The sequence below is a fragment of the Ustilago hordei genome, assembly GCF_900519145.1.
Source record: "Ustilago hordei strain Uho2 genome assembly, contig: UHO2_contig_16, whole genome shotgun sequence".
Lineage (NCBI taxonomy): Eukaryota > Fungi > Basidiomycota > Ustilaginomycetes > Ustilaginales > Ustilaginaceae > Ustilago > Ustilago hordei.
The window spans coordinates 466,772-481,552 of NW_024545273.1; the positions used below are offsets into that span (position 1 = coordinate 466,772).

Genomic DNA, 14,781 nt, shown 5'->3' on the forward strand with positions numbered 1-14,781 from the left:
TCCCCCCCTTTTATTTCTTCTTTTTCACTTTTTGTGGTAAACGGTCGCTTTACTATGATCGGATGTCGGAATTCGGATGTTGGAATTCGGAATTCGGAATTCGGAATTCGGAAGTGACAAGTCTGTCGCTGCTGTCAAACAGACAAGCGAGAATGGTCGTGCGCTTTGCCAACACCATCTGCCATTCCTGCTTTCTTGCTTTCCCACTCGACGTCAGAGCCCTTTTCGCCCTCCCACGTCCTTCTAAGGAGATCACTTTGCAACTCGCACCAATCATAGGAGCCTCAGGGCCTCGGTGTAACTCGGTGTAACTCGGTGTAACTCGGTGTAACTCGACACCCTCACTAGATAGACGTCATGGCGAGCGGATATCATCAGCAAGAGATAACCCCCGGTGGCTGCAGCCACGCGGTCTTGCTCCACCTCCACTACCATAGCCCCGCACCATCCAAAGTACAACAGTCATATCAACATCGAGGTCGTCTACGCACACAACTCGTCACTGCACGAGACGATCTTCTTTCCATTTACGACGTCTACGAACGACCCTCTGCCAGTGCGAACCCCAGCAATGGCCACTCCTCCCCAGATTCCACATCACACAGACTGGTCCTCATCCGCAAGCACTCCCTCTTCGGTACAGTCACCGGCCTACAACGCATTCAAACTCTCTCCACCAGTAAAGACTCTCGTGATCGTCTCCTCGTTTCCTTCACCGACGCTAAACTCGCCCTGCTGGAATGGAACCATACCACCGACGACCTCGAAACTGTCTCAATCCACACCTACGAACGTGCTCCCCAACTCCTCAACGGTATCCCACACCTTTTCCAACCCAATCTCAACATCGACCCTCTCTCGCGATGTGCTGCCTTGTTGCTCCCGCACGATGCGCTGGCCATATTGCCCTTCTACCGCGATGCGGCAGAGTTCGAGTTCGATCATGGTCTCCATCTCGATCTCAATCTCGACTTTGCAGGCGAGGATAAAGCAGCGATGCAAGCAGCGGTGCAGATCGAGTCTTTGCCGTACTCCCCTTCCTTCGTACTGACAATGCGGGAGGTCGATCCGAAGATTAGAAATCTCAAAGACTTTTGCTTTTTGCCCGGATTCCAGAAACCAACGGTAGCCCTACTCTTCGCTCATTCGCCGACTTGCACTGGCTTGTTGGCCGAACGGAAGGATAACTTTTCCGTCTATTTGTTCACCTTGGATCTAGCAGCGAGTTTGGATGGCGCCATGCTAGGCTCGGCATCCTATTCATTTGACGATGCCACATTGCGATCCATGCATCCTGTCCTCACGACTAGTTCCTCGCTGCCGTATGACTGCTTGTACATGCTACCCTGTCCTCAAACACTAGGTGGAGTATTGGTCGTGTGTATGTCCTCCATCTTGCACGTCGATCAGAGTGGAAGGGTGGTAGCTACCGCGCTTAATGGTTGGTTTAACTTGGTTTCCGCTATCCAGCCTGAATCCTTGCTGGATTTGCCAGAGATCGCTGATTTGCAAGGCTCGCAGTTGGTATTTACCGCAGAGACGGAGGGTGTGTTGACACTCGTCCATGGAGATGTCTATACGTTTACCTGCCAGATGGACGGTCGAAACATTCAAGGTTTCCGATTGGAGCGGATGCAACAGTCTTTCGCCCGAACAGAAGAGTTGGTGCCTGCGACTGGTTCACCTGTCTCGTGTCTCGCTTTCTCACCTCATGATTCGCAACTTTCGAATGGTGCAGGCTATCTGTTCGCAGCATCAATGGCGGGCGATTCGACCCTATACAACCTCGTACCCGTTAACAAGCCCCTTTCCGACCAAGAAGCCGCTGCACAAGCCTCAAAACCTGAACCCGCGGCAAACGATATGGATCTTGACCTGGATGACGATCTCTACGGCAGCTCCGACGCTGTCAATAGCGCTAATGTACAGATGAGGGGTGGCAACAAGGACAAGACAGTTCTCACCCTTCGAAAGGTCGACGAGATTCGCTCCCATGGTGGACTGCACAGTATAGCAAGAAGAAAGCTGACAGCGGATGAATCGAGCCGTGGGAAGCGATACGGGTTGGTCGGTGCTTGTGGATCCGGTAATCAGGCTGGCATTGTTTATTTGGATCCGAGATACACTCCACAAGACCGCACTAAGTTAGTTGCCGAGGGCGGGGAGGAGAGGCAGCAGAGCTTTTCGAATGTCTTTGTTGTCCAAAAGATTGCAGAGGGCGTGAGAATGATTGCGACCAATTATGAACGGGACTCGTCGATTGCGTTTACCGCTCCAGCGGATGTTTATGCTCCGACTTCGAGGCAAGGGCAAGCTACCTGGTCGAATGTAGTAGAGTTCGGAGGTGCGACGCTGTGCGCAGGGGCTTTGCTAGGTGGGAACCAAGTAGCACGTATCACTGCGAACAGTGTTCAGGTGCTGTCTGCTGATTCGCTCCAGCTTCTCGACGAGGTCGCAGTCGATGCGATCCAACACGCGAGCATCGACGCAGAACAGTACCTAGTCCTCCACACCACTAGCGGCGAAACGCTGGTCTACAACTACCATCTCACACAGCGCAAGTTCGAACCTCTCACCCTACCCCTTGCGCTCAACAGCGCTTCTCTGCTCTCCGCCAACGTCTTTAGAGACAGCTACGGTCACATGCAGAGCGCTCTACAACCGAACTTTGCATCTACATTCGCCGGCACCGTAGTGTCTGCAAACCATAAAGAGCCTACGTCCAAAGCCACCTCCGCATCACGCCCAGACTCTTCACTCCCGAACGACGACGAAGAAGTAGACTACGACGAAGATGTAGACTACGACGAAGATCTTCCAGACCCAGCCACCGCCACAGCCCCAACTGCCAGCTACGTAACAGTAGCATCCGCCCCAGCATACCTCTTCATTCTGACGCACGACTCCATCATGCGGATCTTTGCTCTCCCAAACCTTACCCTCGTATGGCAAAACACCTCCCTTTCCGCCCAACCGCAGCGATTACGGTTGGAAAGAACCCCCCACACCGAGCTCGCCCGGGAACAAGTTGCCGAGCTTACCTCTGCGAGGTTGTGTCACGTGGGAGATACGTTGAGTGTCGTTTCGCTTACGAGTGATGATTTTTTGACGGTTTATAAGGGTGCTTGGGGTGCCGAGGGAGGTTTGATGTTTAATAAGGTACTGGTGGAGGTGCTGAATGCACCTGTGGGTGGTGTTTGGGGTGGGATGGTTCAGTTGAGGCCTTGCTATGTTCCAATCAGAGAGGCGGAGGAAGGGGTGGGGGAGAATGCGATAGTGGTATTGGGAGGGGGCAGGGAGGTTCAAGCGAGTATATTGTGTTGGACTGAAGCTGGGGGATATAGACTACTCGATTGGGATGATGGGGATCTCACATCTCTCTTCCCCATCCGTACTTCCGAAGGGAAATGGAGTGGTGAGTATGCATACTGCACTCGATCAGGCTCTCTTTATCTTGGACGACATCCCCGCGGCCTATATAGCAGTACTTCCTGGATCTCGAGCGTAGTACGAACAGGTCGACAATACACACACATCACAACTCATCCTGCAACCTCCACAGTGATCGCTTCCTCGGTCAACCCCCACCCTTTTATCCTATTCGATGATGAAGGAGAAGCAATCCCTTCCGCCTCCTCGGTCATCTCAAACCTCACCAACTCGCATCCCACCTTTAACAACCGCGGCTCTATCGAACTGTTTATCGCCGAAGACGCCTGCACCGCCATCGATGGTTACGAATTCGATCAATCCGAAACGGTAACCTCGCTCACGACCGTTACTCTCGATTCGCCCTCCTCCGCCACTGGTCGCAAACAGTTCATTGCTGTAGGAACGACTACTTACCATGGAGAAGATCGCACTTGCAAAGGATCAGTCTACTTGTTCGAGATCATCCAAGTTGTTTCCTCTCGGCGTTTTCAAGTTGGTAGAGATCTTCGACTCAAACTGATCTGTCGAGATGGATCGAATGCTCCAGTGACAGCATTGGCTGAGTTGCATGGATTTCTACTAAGCACCAGTGGGCAAAAGTTGTATGTGAGGGCATTGGAGAAGGAAGAGTGGTTGATTTCGGTGGCGTTTTTGGATTGTCCTTTCTACATCACAAGTATAAGGGTGGTGAAGAACTTTGTCCTCTTGTCTGATGCAAAGAAGGGTTTGTGGTTTTTGGCTTTCCAGGAAGATCCGTATCGTTTTGTCGATCTTGGCAGTGCATTGGATGGACATTGTGCAAATTTGGGTGAGTTTTTGGTATATAATGATAAGCTTTCCCTTGTTTCCACTAGTGGTGTTGCATTGGGAGGCTTTAGTGGCTTTGGCCAAGATTCCGGGGTGATTAGGTTGTACGAGTATAATCCTTCTTCTCCTACATCGTTGGGAGGGCAAAGGTTATTGTTAAGGACAGAGTATTCTACTCCTTCTTCTACTACTTGCTCTCTTTCTGCACCAGGTAGATGGTTGAGTGATTCCGAGTTGAGAGGAAGAGAACAACTCAGGAATAAACTCTTACTTTCCAAGTCGAATGGTTCATTGGACAGTCTAGCAAGCGTAGAAGAAAAAGTTGCCAAGAGGTTGCATCTTTTACAAGGTCAGTTGGTAAGGAGTGTTTTACACACCGCTGCACTCAATCCAAGAGCTTTTCGACAGGTCAGGAACGACTTTGTTTCCCGTCCACTCTACAAAGGTGTTTTGGACGCAAGATTACTAGATGCCTTTAAAGGGTTAAGTAGACCCAAGATGGGAGAGGCGGTTAGGACGTTAGCAGGTTTGTTTGATGCATTGGATGTCGTCAAGTCCGACCAAGCTAAGCGGAAGAGAGGAGAAGATTTAGGCAACAAGGTCCGCCTGAAGACACAAGATGGGGATGAAGAGACTGCGCAAGAAGCGCAAGAGAATACTGAGGAGACTGAGCAGCAGGAGGCTGAGCAGCAGGAGAAAGAGGAAGAGGAGGAGCAGGAAGATTTCGAGAAGCAAGAACAGCTGCGGTTGCAATCGGAGCACAAGAGAGTGCAGTTGGTATTGAAGGATTTGCTTAGATTGCGAGTTGGCTTTGAGCAGGTATAGGCTTCATCATCATCATTGCAGAGTGTCTGTTGTCGAATACGATGACGGCGAGCATCATGATCTGTTAGTGTGTTTGTGAGTGCGTCAGTTTTGTTTGGTAAAGCGGGATGAGCTTCGACGCTGAAGCGAGTCTAGAGATGTTGACAAGATTGCTGCTCTCAGTTGACTCCTTGCTGCAACACAATACTCGTGCGGGGACAAGGAAGGGATGAAAGAGAGGCTCCTGCCTGAGACTGTCCGGAAAGCTACCAAGTGCGGCAGACAATCCATGGTCCAAGGCACACTAAGAATTCCACTCCATCGCTCAGTGTTACTCCTTCTCCATCGAGACAAGCTGGCGTTGGAACGAGGCAGAGACAGTATGTTGGGTAGCGCATGGGTTTTACAAGAGAATGGCATTTAGGATGTGTGCTATTGTGTGCGGGATTTTAGTGTTTCACCAAAGCGTTCGGTGGCTAAGACACCTTTTTCCACTTCTCCCTTTCCCCCGAGGAGGTGAGAAAGAAGCTTATCAATGATACATGAATGCTACAACTGAAAGCGCACCAGAAAGATATGCTTTATGTTGGCATACTTTAGGCCTTGTTGGCCTGGAGTTGAGCAACTGCAGGGTTGACCTTCTTTCCGTCCTTGTTGAAGCGAACACGAGGAGGAGGCAAACGGTTACGACGACCCTCACGAGACCTCACACGAACAATGTGAGCGTGAATGGCGCACGAAACACAGTATACCACCTTGATGTACAACTTGGGAAGAGCGTACTCTGCCAAATTCCAACAATCAAGTACAGGAAAGATAATGTCACGTTAGTAAAGGCAAAGAAGGAAAGCGAGATAAAGGGGGGGGGATGCTTACCCTGGTAGACCGAGGCTTCAGAAAGATCACGGATGGCAGCGGCTTCGACAATGTTACGAACGGTGAATCGCTTGATAGCCTTGTCCTTGGGGACAGCGCGCGAGCAGTTGGAGCATCGCACGAAAGTTACGTGGCCTCGGCCGGACTTGTTGCGGCTATGATCACACAAAGTAGAAGTAGAGGTTGGGGAGCGTGTGAGCAGATTTGCACGCGCCGAGAGGAAAGCGTGGAGCGGAGAACAAGCAGGAAGCAGCACGACAACAACTGTAGTGATGCAATCAACGTCGGAGCAGAGACAAAGCCGCGGATATGCAGCCAAGGCAGAGACAAGTGGGAGTTGACAGTTTGTTGGAGGTAAGGTGAGGTAGAGTCGCGGGTTGCCAATGAATGGCTTGGTGTTGATTGAGTTGTAGGGGTTCGAAGTCGGAGCGTGCTGATTGTGTCGTGTGAGGGATAGGACGTGATGGGGTGCGCCTGGACTGGTCACGAGATGGATAGCACTTGTCGGCCAAGATACGCGGCGGCTGAACAGACAAGGTGAGAACAGGGACGGAGAGAGAACGAGACTTGGCATGACCGTTGCGGTCAACGAAGCTGCATCTCAGCTCTGCAATGCCGTCGAGACAAGCTTCCGACATCAATAGCGCAGAGTCGGACTCTGTTCGCTTCTGCCGTGGCATTACATCATCGAGTCCGGCGCCTTGCCTGTACCTTGGGCCTTCACTATTCTTTCATTTCGCTTTCCACTCATCTCTCGTCTGTAGTTCTCCATTGCAATCTGCTCCAGGCAGCGGGCAGTGGAACATGGGTGTAGGTCCTTTGGTTCCAGGGGTGATCGCAGATGGGTTAATGCGTCTTGAATCTAGATGGAATAGACACTGCAAGACCGCCGATCTTGTTACTGTGTCGTAGGTCTGCGGGCGTCGCGGATGATGAAGAGCGTCTTTCCGATGTGCTCTTCCGTGTCATCAGATCGAGAGCTGTCGTGGATGCTGAAAGCGGTTTGCTGTTTCGTGTCAGATATACGTGCTTTGCTGGTGCGACTTGGCTTCTGTTGACTGGCTTCTGTTGACTGGCGTGCTGTATGTATGGCTCTGACGTTGATTGCATGGTGCTGTTGTTGATGCGTGTTGCTGCTGCTGTGTTGTTGTGCATTGTGTAGGAGTGTCGAATAACTTACCCGCCGGATCGTCTCTTCTTAGTCATTTTGGATGGTCTTGATGATGAAGATCAAGAAGGTGGTGAGGAGCGCGATTGACAATCTTGACCCACTGCGCCTTCTCTCGGTCCCGCGTGCTGTCTGTCGGTCTCTCTGCCATTCTTCGTCGCTGGAGCTCAGACAGACACTGTTGTCCTGCTGCCTCGACAGCACAGTCTAACACCCACTTCGGCCGATGAAATACAGTCACGTGCCTGTTGTAGTTTTGGCTTTAAAGCATATACCGATGTTGCGCAAATGTAGATCTGACAGATCTGATCTTGGATCGATTTATGGATAATCGGGAGATAGGGCCGCAACAGCACGTGATAGAACCCGCGCTCGAAAACAGGGTCTCGCGTTGACCTGTTTGCGCACAAGGTTGTGATGGGTCTGTGCATCAGTGCTTTTGTGTGTTTTTCTGTGTAACAGTGCTCAGATCAGGATTCTCATCATTCGTGTAAAGGGTCTTGTTGTCATCCTCAATCTGATTCACCATCATCCATCTCATAGACATCCGCAACTTCCAACTTCCCTCTAGCTTTGCACTGGTCAGTGACAACCGCGCACTTCATCTCCCGCTTTGCTGCGCAAAACGCTTATCCGACACAGTAGCCATCAGACCTCACCTGGATCGACACGCGCTTTCTTCCGTGTGGACTTCATCTCGTCGCATTTGGTTCGCAGATCAACACATCAACACTTCAACCAGTTCATCCCAAGACCGCAACCTTTCATTAGAACACCATCTTGCAAGAGGTATCTTTGCAGCCATCAGAGTATTAGTAACGCGCACATCCTGTTGCAGCATCCAAGGCTACGTCGCCTGCGTACAGCACCACTCCCAACATGGCCTCACCAACAAAGAGAGCCCCATCCAGGCGAGCAGCTCTAACAAGTCGACCAACCATCATCAACGACGAAAACGTCTCTCCCTACCGCGAATCCTCGCTTTCTCTGCAACCCTCCGAACCACCCTCCTCACCTCTAATCTCGAATACTTTCCTCTACAACTTACCCGATCCAACACTTGGCTTTCCAGCTGCCTCAAGCAGCATTCTTCCGAGTCCATTCAAGCGTTCGGCTATCGCTTCGCTCAATAAACCGCTTCCACGAGAGCAGACACAAGAGCTTCCAAAATCAGCTCCTGCTCCATCTTTCAGCACGGACGTCGCAAAACTTATGCAAGCAAACCTAAACGCTCCTGGTGGTCTGCCTACTCCGCCTAGCTCATCGGAAGCTCTAACCACCACTCCCGCCGGTCCGGGGAAGCATACTCTTGCAGCGCTGCCACGCGAACCTGTTTCTCCTTCGCCATCGCGTATCCGTAATGCTATCCTTTCGCCAGCCAGAGCTTCTCCGGCGAAAGTTTTACGGGATGGCCCTGCTACGCCAAGCAACCGTCGCTTGCTTTCCAGCAATAATCAAGATACGCATGAGGACGAAGATGATGTATTCAAAGGATCGTCCACTGATCGCACTCCCACGAGACTAAATGCTCTTTCTGAAGTCGAATCAGAAGAAGAAGAAGAAGAGGAGGAGGAGGAGGAGGAAGAGATCCAGTTGGTTGGGATTAGACGTGGTGGACCAGACGCAACCTTCATCCGCGAGATTAAGGAGAATGGGTGGGATCAACCCCTGCCTCCCTCGCCGATTAAGTTTACGTACCTCCAGCCCGATCCTCCGCGAACTAGACGGCAGTCGAGTGTGGGGTCTAGGCCACGATCGAAGACTCCTTCGGTATCTGCTCCTTCTCGTGCTTCTTCGATGGTGGTGGAGGAAGATGGGGAGGGGGTGTCGGATGAATCTATCAAAAGCTCCACTTCTCAACTCACCAGTCTCAGCAGAATAAGTAGGAGCAGAAGAGGAGGGAGAGTGTCGGTTGCTAGAAGTTCAGCTCAACCTCCAGTAGTGGCTGATTTGACAAGAGATCATCCTTCGCTGCCGGATTCGCCAGGAGATGATCCGTTGCTGTTGACTGGTCCAGATACTTTCATCGTCTACCATGAGGGGACACCCAGCGCAAAGCAGCACGCCCGTGTTGCAAGGGCTAAAGGGGATGCCAGTATGTCGCTTACCCATTCTACTCCTCTTCCGACTGCGGCGGCGGGGCAGAGAAGGGATAGTAATGGTTCGGATACCTCTTCGGGCGGTCAGAGATCTTTGTATGCCCATATGTCCGGTCGTACAGCAGCTGCTGCTGAGGGCCAAGTTTCATTCGATGACGCAGAAGAGGAGGAAGGTGCAACAGCATCTCCCTTTTTGCCTTTTGACGATGAAGGCTTTGCCTCCGAGTCTGATGATGAAGCGGGGCCACTTGTCGCACAAGATGCCACAGCCGTGCAAGAGGAGGGGGTACTGCGGGAGATTGCAAGTATGAGCGACATCTCACCAAGCTTTGCTGACGAGTCGGCATTGCGCAAAGAGCAGGTCGAGGTGAAGGCTTCGATACGGATGGTGAACGAGAAGGTGCTAGCTGAAGGTCCGGTTCAGAGTATGGACGCCAGCGTGGGAGAGCAGAGCCTTGATGCTAGCGCCACAGTGGATAGCGAAGCTGAAGATCAGGACGAGGAGGACGAGGCGACAACTCACAACACCAGCGTGGTCGCCAGTATGGACGCAAACCCTGACCACACAGACGAAAGCGAGGACCATGAATCCGAAGAGGCTGAAGGACAGCAAGTCGCAGCGGACGTCTCGCTCGCCGGCCAAACCCTCGATAGCGGCCAAACTCTCGATAGCGAACCCAACGAGACCGCAGACTTCAACGACTCGGCCCGCGCTGATACGACACGCGATGTAGCAGAAAACGCGGTGAATGTCTCTCAATCGAACGAGGTTAGCGAGGAGGAGGAGGAGGAGGAGGGACCCGAAGCCTCGCATGCAGCGGACGAGTCACAGATGCATGCTTCTGCTTCTGCTTCCCTGGACGCGGACCAAAGCATGGACAGCTCCATGACCAGCCACGCTAGCACTCACGCAGATGAGTCAGGAGACGTAGATGTCTCGCACCAAGTGGCAGACGAGTCCATGGCGAGTTCGACCCTCAGCAACCCGGGCGAAGAACTTGACGAGTCCCGCCAAGAAGCAGCAGAGACATCAGTCATTGTAGACGAGTCAATGGCAAGCTCAGACCACAGCGAAGCATCCGACCAAGGTGTGGACGAGTCGCTACAAGTCGACGCGTCGCAGCAAATCCATCCTTCCCTCCGATCAGAAGCGGCAGGAGAGAGCTCCATGGCCAGCACAGATCTGTCTGAAGCAGAGGCCTCTTTCGACAGCTCAGACCTGGGAAAAGATAACGAGGGAGCTGCTGAGGAATCTCAAGTAGCTCATGACGTCTCTGTCGTCGACGATTCTCTCATTTTTGACGAATCGCACGTTGCTGACCAATCCGCCAGCCATCAAGACCCCATTGACCAGCATGATGAACAGCAAACCGTTTCCTTTGCGGATGCCGATTCACCCGTCCGCACTTCACTCCAGTTCGTCGAAGCCATTCGTGCCTTCCCCGCCATTCACGGTGATCCTATCATCTCACCTCCTCACCCGGTCGTCCTCATCGATGCTCTTCCTCGTGAACCTCAAGCTAGCTTCGCCGCTGGGGAAGAATCTGAAGATGTCGAGATCGAATTCTCCACTAGCAATGTCTCTGTGGAGAGTTTGGGCATGCGGCATTCTGAATCTGTTTCGTCTGAGCTCTCTGCTCTGTCTTCCATCGCGGATCTGGGTGAAGGGGAGGATGAGGAGGAGATGCGAAAGAAGTATGAAAGCAAGGGTGGTAGTAGAAATACGCTGGTGGATAGGTCGAGGAGGTTATCTTTGAGTACTGATTCCGAACCAGATCTTTCCCGAAAAGAGGAGGGGAAGAGTGACGGCGAGTGGGAAGATGTAGAAACGGGCAGAGGTACCAAGACAAACCGTTCCAGCACTATCGCCACACCCGCTGCTGAAGAGGAGAGTGACGAGGAAGAGGAAGAGGAAGCGGATGATCTCTCCTCGTCTTCCAATTCCGCTGTCGAACAGGGTCGCTCTGAAGCCGAAGATCATGATAATCATGACGAACAGGAAGAAGAGAGCGACAACGAAGAAGAGGGCAGCGAGGAGGAAAAAGACGAATCTTCGCAACTGGACGAAGAAGAGCCAAATTCAGCATCACTTCAAGAAGCTGTGATTATTTCTCCTTCTACTTCTCCCTCTGCTCATTGCAACTCCGAATCAGACGAAGAGGAGGAGGAAGGTTACGTAGTAGAAGCAGTAGTCCGTGACTCTCGCGATCGCTTTTCAACAACCCACAGTGTATTCGACGAAACCGATTCAGCTCTGATCCATACTCTTTCCCTTCGTCAACCTCATCATCCTTCCACCTCTCAGCTTGACGTTACCGGAGATGCATCCCACTCGAGGAGTCGGGTGATGAAGCTCAACCAACCAACCTCTACTCCTATTGTCGAGATCTCTTCATTGGACCCCAGGGCTGCGGCGAGGGCAACGGCTATATTGAAGTTGTTCCATAAATATGTTGATGAAGGATATATTGCGGGAGGGGGGGAGATGGGGGAGGTGACGGAGGGTAGGATGAGGAGGGTTGTTGATGCTATACGTGATGCCGATCGACGGAGGCAAGAGGAGGAGGAGGAAGAGGAGGAGGAGGAAGAGGGGGAGGGAGGTAGGGATCTAACGACGTTACTTATGGATGCAGAATTATCGCTTGCTAGGGAGGATGAGAGGGCCGAATCCGGATCTCTTATTGGAGGGAGTATCGGGGTGAGGTCGCCAGCTACACCTTTCTTACCGGGTGGGTTTAGAGGTACACCAGTGCAAACCTCAGCAAGCGTCAGTGGAAGGATGCTGGGCAAGAGAAAAGAGCCTCATGCTCTTCCCGTCGGTACTCGGGATCGTAGCACACGCTCGCGCCGCCGATCTTCTAGCATTGCTGAAATCTCGATTGGAACATTGGACCCTCGCTCCTGGGATACGAGCGATTGGGCGAGGTTAGAAAAGTACTTTACTTGTTCCATCAAAACCTCGGCTCAAATGGGAGAGCATAGTGCTTCGCGTACGGATAAAGCTCGTCGATATGTCGACGCGCTCCTCTCGACCAACTTAGAAGGAGCTGCTTCTGCGTTGCTTAGCGAGCTGCACATCCCTTCTTCTCTTCGCATACACGAGTGGTCTGTGGAGAAGTTGGAGTATAGGTTGCAAGCACTTCAGCGTAAATACTTGCGCAAGGTCGAAGCTAAGTACCCTGATGCCTTCCAATCGCATCACTTGGAGGAGAGGAGGGAAGGGGGGGAAGAGACTCTTCCAAGTGGCGATCTAGACTGGAGTCTCACAGCAAACATAACCGCCGCCACTGCTCCTCCTCCGCAGGGAGCAAAAGGGAGGGTCAGTTTTGGAACACCCTTTCGCATGGGCATGCACTCGACTCCCGCTGTTGGCTTGCTCAAACGTGCCACACAGAATGCTGCACAGGCTTCTTGCCGGCAGCAAGCGGAAAGGTTGTATCCTGAATTACCCGTTTCACCTTCACCTGCAACCCCGAGTCAGGGCGATGATGGAGTGATTAGAAAAGCAGGTCGACTGATTTCGAGGCTGAGTGGAAGTTTTGCTGGCTTGGTATCAAGTCCGCGCCCATCGCAGGAGGAACAAAGAGGCGATAAGGGGAAGGGGAAGGGGAAGGGGAAGAGAAAAGCGACAGAGGCAGAACTCATTGCTGCTTCACCGTCGGTCTCAACGAGGAGACGCATGGTAGAGGAAGCGGATGTATCAGCTTCTACGAACGCTAGTCTTAGCTCTGGTCGAGATTCGTTTGTTGATTCGCTGTTGGGTGGTTCGGTGACCAATGCGACTTCGATCGAGCCTGACACTACCGCTTGCCCTCCTCCGACCAAGCAGTCAAGGCTTCCTATCGCCACTTCTACGGGCGCACAACCAGCAGAAGAGAGAAGAACGGTAGTTGCGCCGAGGGTGATCGTCGATCTACCGCAACGCGGACCGCAACCCAGAGGGCAACGCATTGCAGGACAAAAGGGTTTCACCTCCTCCCTAAACCTAGCTGGTGGATCATCAGGAGTCTCTCACACACCACTTTCTTTGCTTTCCCCCAACACGCACCGTGCAGCAGCGAAAAAGGTGGATGAATTAAGACAAAGTAGGAGGGAGAGAGGTTGGCTCAGTCCTCGCAAACAAAGGCTACAGCAGCCTACTAGAACTAGGTCGATCGCGGCCGGACAGACTACGAGGACCACTTGGAACGGCGGAAAGGAAAGCGGTCGAAGGGGGACAAGAGAGGAGCAGGTGGAGCGAGCTGATAGCAGTGGAAGTGGGAGAGAGGCAAGTAGAGGGGATGGAAGCACGTCTTGCTCCTCATTAGCAGATGTGATTAGTTGCAGAGCTGCAGTTGAAGCTGTTCAACAGAGACGTCCGGGTCAATTGTCTCGTCGATAGATGCAAGCATTACATTCTTTGTTGATACACTGCAATCACAGACTGATTTGGTGACCATGTGTCTCTATGAGTGGTTCTGATTGATTATGCCTCGTTCTTCTTCTCCTCTTGCTCCTGTTGTGAGCGGGGAAGCTTAGTAGCAACGTATACAAAGTAATGAAACATCTCCCCTAACGTTCTTGTTTCCACTTTCCACCCCTCGATCGCCTCGAGATACTTTCTCCTGAAATGCGGCTGGCCGAAAGTAATATAAACCATGCTGCCACCTTGTTTCAAAAGCCTATCCACCCCTTCTAACATCTTGCTCACATCTTGCACCACTTTTTCCCCCGGGCTCCACGGTGAGGAACCCTTTCCTTCAGCCATAAGTGCATCCATTGTACCTTTATCCAACGCTATATCAAAGCTCCCTTCGCCTCCAAGCAGAGATAGGTTTTGAGGGCGGGTAAGTTCTGTAATGTCGACCGTGAGCCACTTTTGTTCTGGGTATCGACAAGACATGCGAGAGATTAGGGTTGAGGAATAATCGATGTTCACGATGCAAGTATAGCCAGCATCGTGCATTGAAGGGGATAGAGTACTATTGCCGCAGCCGAGCATTAGGATCCGGGATGATCGGTCAGGTATCAGCTCCTCCAATAGCGGTTCAAGGTCCGAGTAAGTTTTAAACCAATCGAAATGAGGTTCGCTTTGACTGGAATATCGTTCTTCCCAATAGGATTTTTGGGAGAATTGTTCGTTGCTTTTTGCTGTCAATGACATTGTCTCTCGCTTTTGGGCGGGCTTGTTGGGTCAGAGATGCTATCAAAGTCGGTCGAGTGTTGCAGAAGTGAGCAAGATGGTCGAGTAAGTCGATGACGAGTAGCAGATGGAATAGGTCGAGATGATGGTGAGAAAGGGTCCAAGTTTGCATCACGTGATTTCATCGAAAAGGCGTGCCTGTCTGGACTGGACTCAGCCATCGCATTGCTCTCTCTCCGCTCTGCTCTTCACTGCCATCTCCTTCTCCAAAGCCAGGTACACGATAACCTGGTTAGTCGATTCTTTGCCCTCCCTGTGCCCCTGTTACGGCCGGCTGGGAGCCTGCTTGTCGAGCTTCGAGGACCTCACGGCTCTTTGCCTGCAATCCACGCAGTTTATCTGCACATTATTTTTAGTCAATTTTCAGTCTCTCGTGCGGTTGAGTCTGGACGGGAGAAAAGAAAACCTGCCTT

At 52.0% G+C, this 14,781-nt stretch overlaps 4 protein-coding genes across 4 annotated transcripts; 2 read left to right on the forward strand and 2 right to left on the reverse strand.

The window, feature by feature from the left end:
• Nucleotides 1–357: 357 nt before the first annotated feature.
• On the forward strand, nucleotides 358–5,064 carry UHO2_06021 (related to cleavage and polyadenylation specificity factor, 160 kDa subunit; the record flags this gene model as incomplete). The annotated part of the gene is made up of 1 exon (XM_041557735.1): nucleotides 358–5,064. One exon carries the CDS (start codon nucleotides 358–360, stop codon nucleotides 5,062–5,064), a length of 4,707 nt encoding a protein of 1,568 aa, XP_041413669.1.
• A 575-nt stretch (nucleotides 5,065–5,639) lies between these two features.
• UHO2_06022 (putative 40S ribosomal protein S26) lies at nucleotides 5,640–7,125 on the reverse strand (the record flags this gene model as incomplete). The annotated part of the gene is made up of 3 exons (XM_041557736.1): nucleotides 5,640–5,827; nucleotides 5,920–6,074; nucleotides 7,100–7,125. 3 exons carry the CDS (start codon nucleotides 7,123–7,125, stop codon nucleotides 5,640–5,642), a joined length of 369 nt encoding a protein of 122 aa, XP_041413670.1.
• An 841-nt stretch (nucleotides 7,126–7,966) lies between these two features.
• On the forward strand, nucleotides 7,967–13,567 carry UHO2_06023 (uncharacterized protein; the record flags this gene model as incomplete). The annotated part of the gene is made up of 1 exon (XM_041557737.1): nucleotides 7,967–13,567. The coding sequence occupies one exon, from the start codon at nucleotides 7,967–7,969 to the stop codon at nucleotides 13,565–13,567; it is 5,601 nt and encodes a 1,866-aa protein (XP_041413671.1).
• Nucleotides 13,568–13,651: 84 nt separating this feature from the next.
• Nucleotides 13,652–14,329, reverse strand: UHO2_06024 (uncharacterized protein; the record flags this gene model as incomplete). Its single annotated transcript, XM_041557738.1, has 1 exon — nucleotides 13,652–14,329. The coding sequence occupies one exon, from the start codon at nucleotides 14,327–14,329 to the stop codon at nucleotides 13,652–13,654; it is 678 nt and encodes a 225-aa protein (XP_041413672.1).
• Nucleotides 14,330–14,781: the final 452 nt, after the last annotated feature.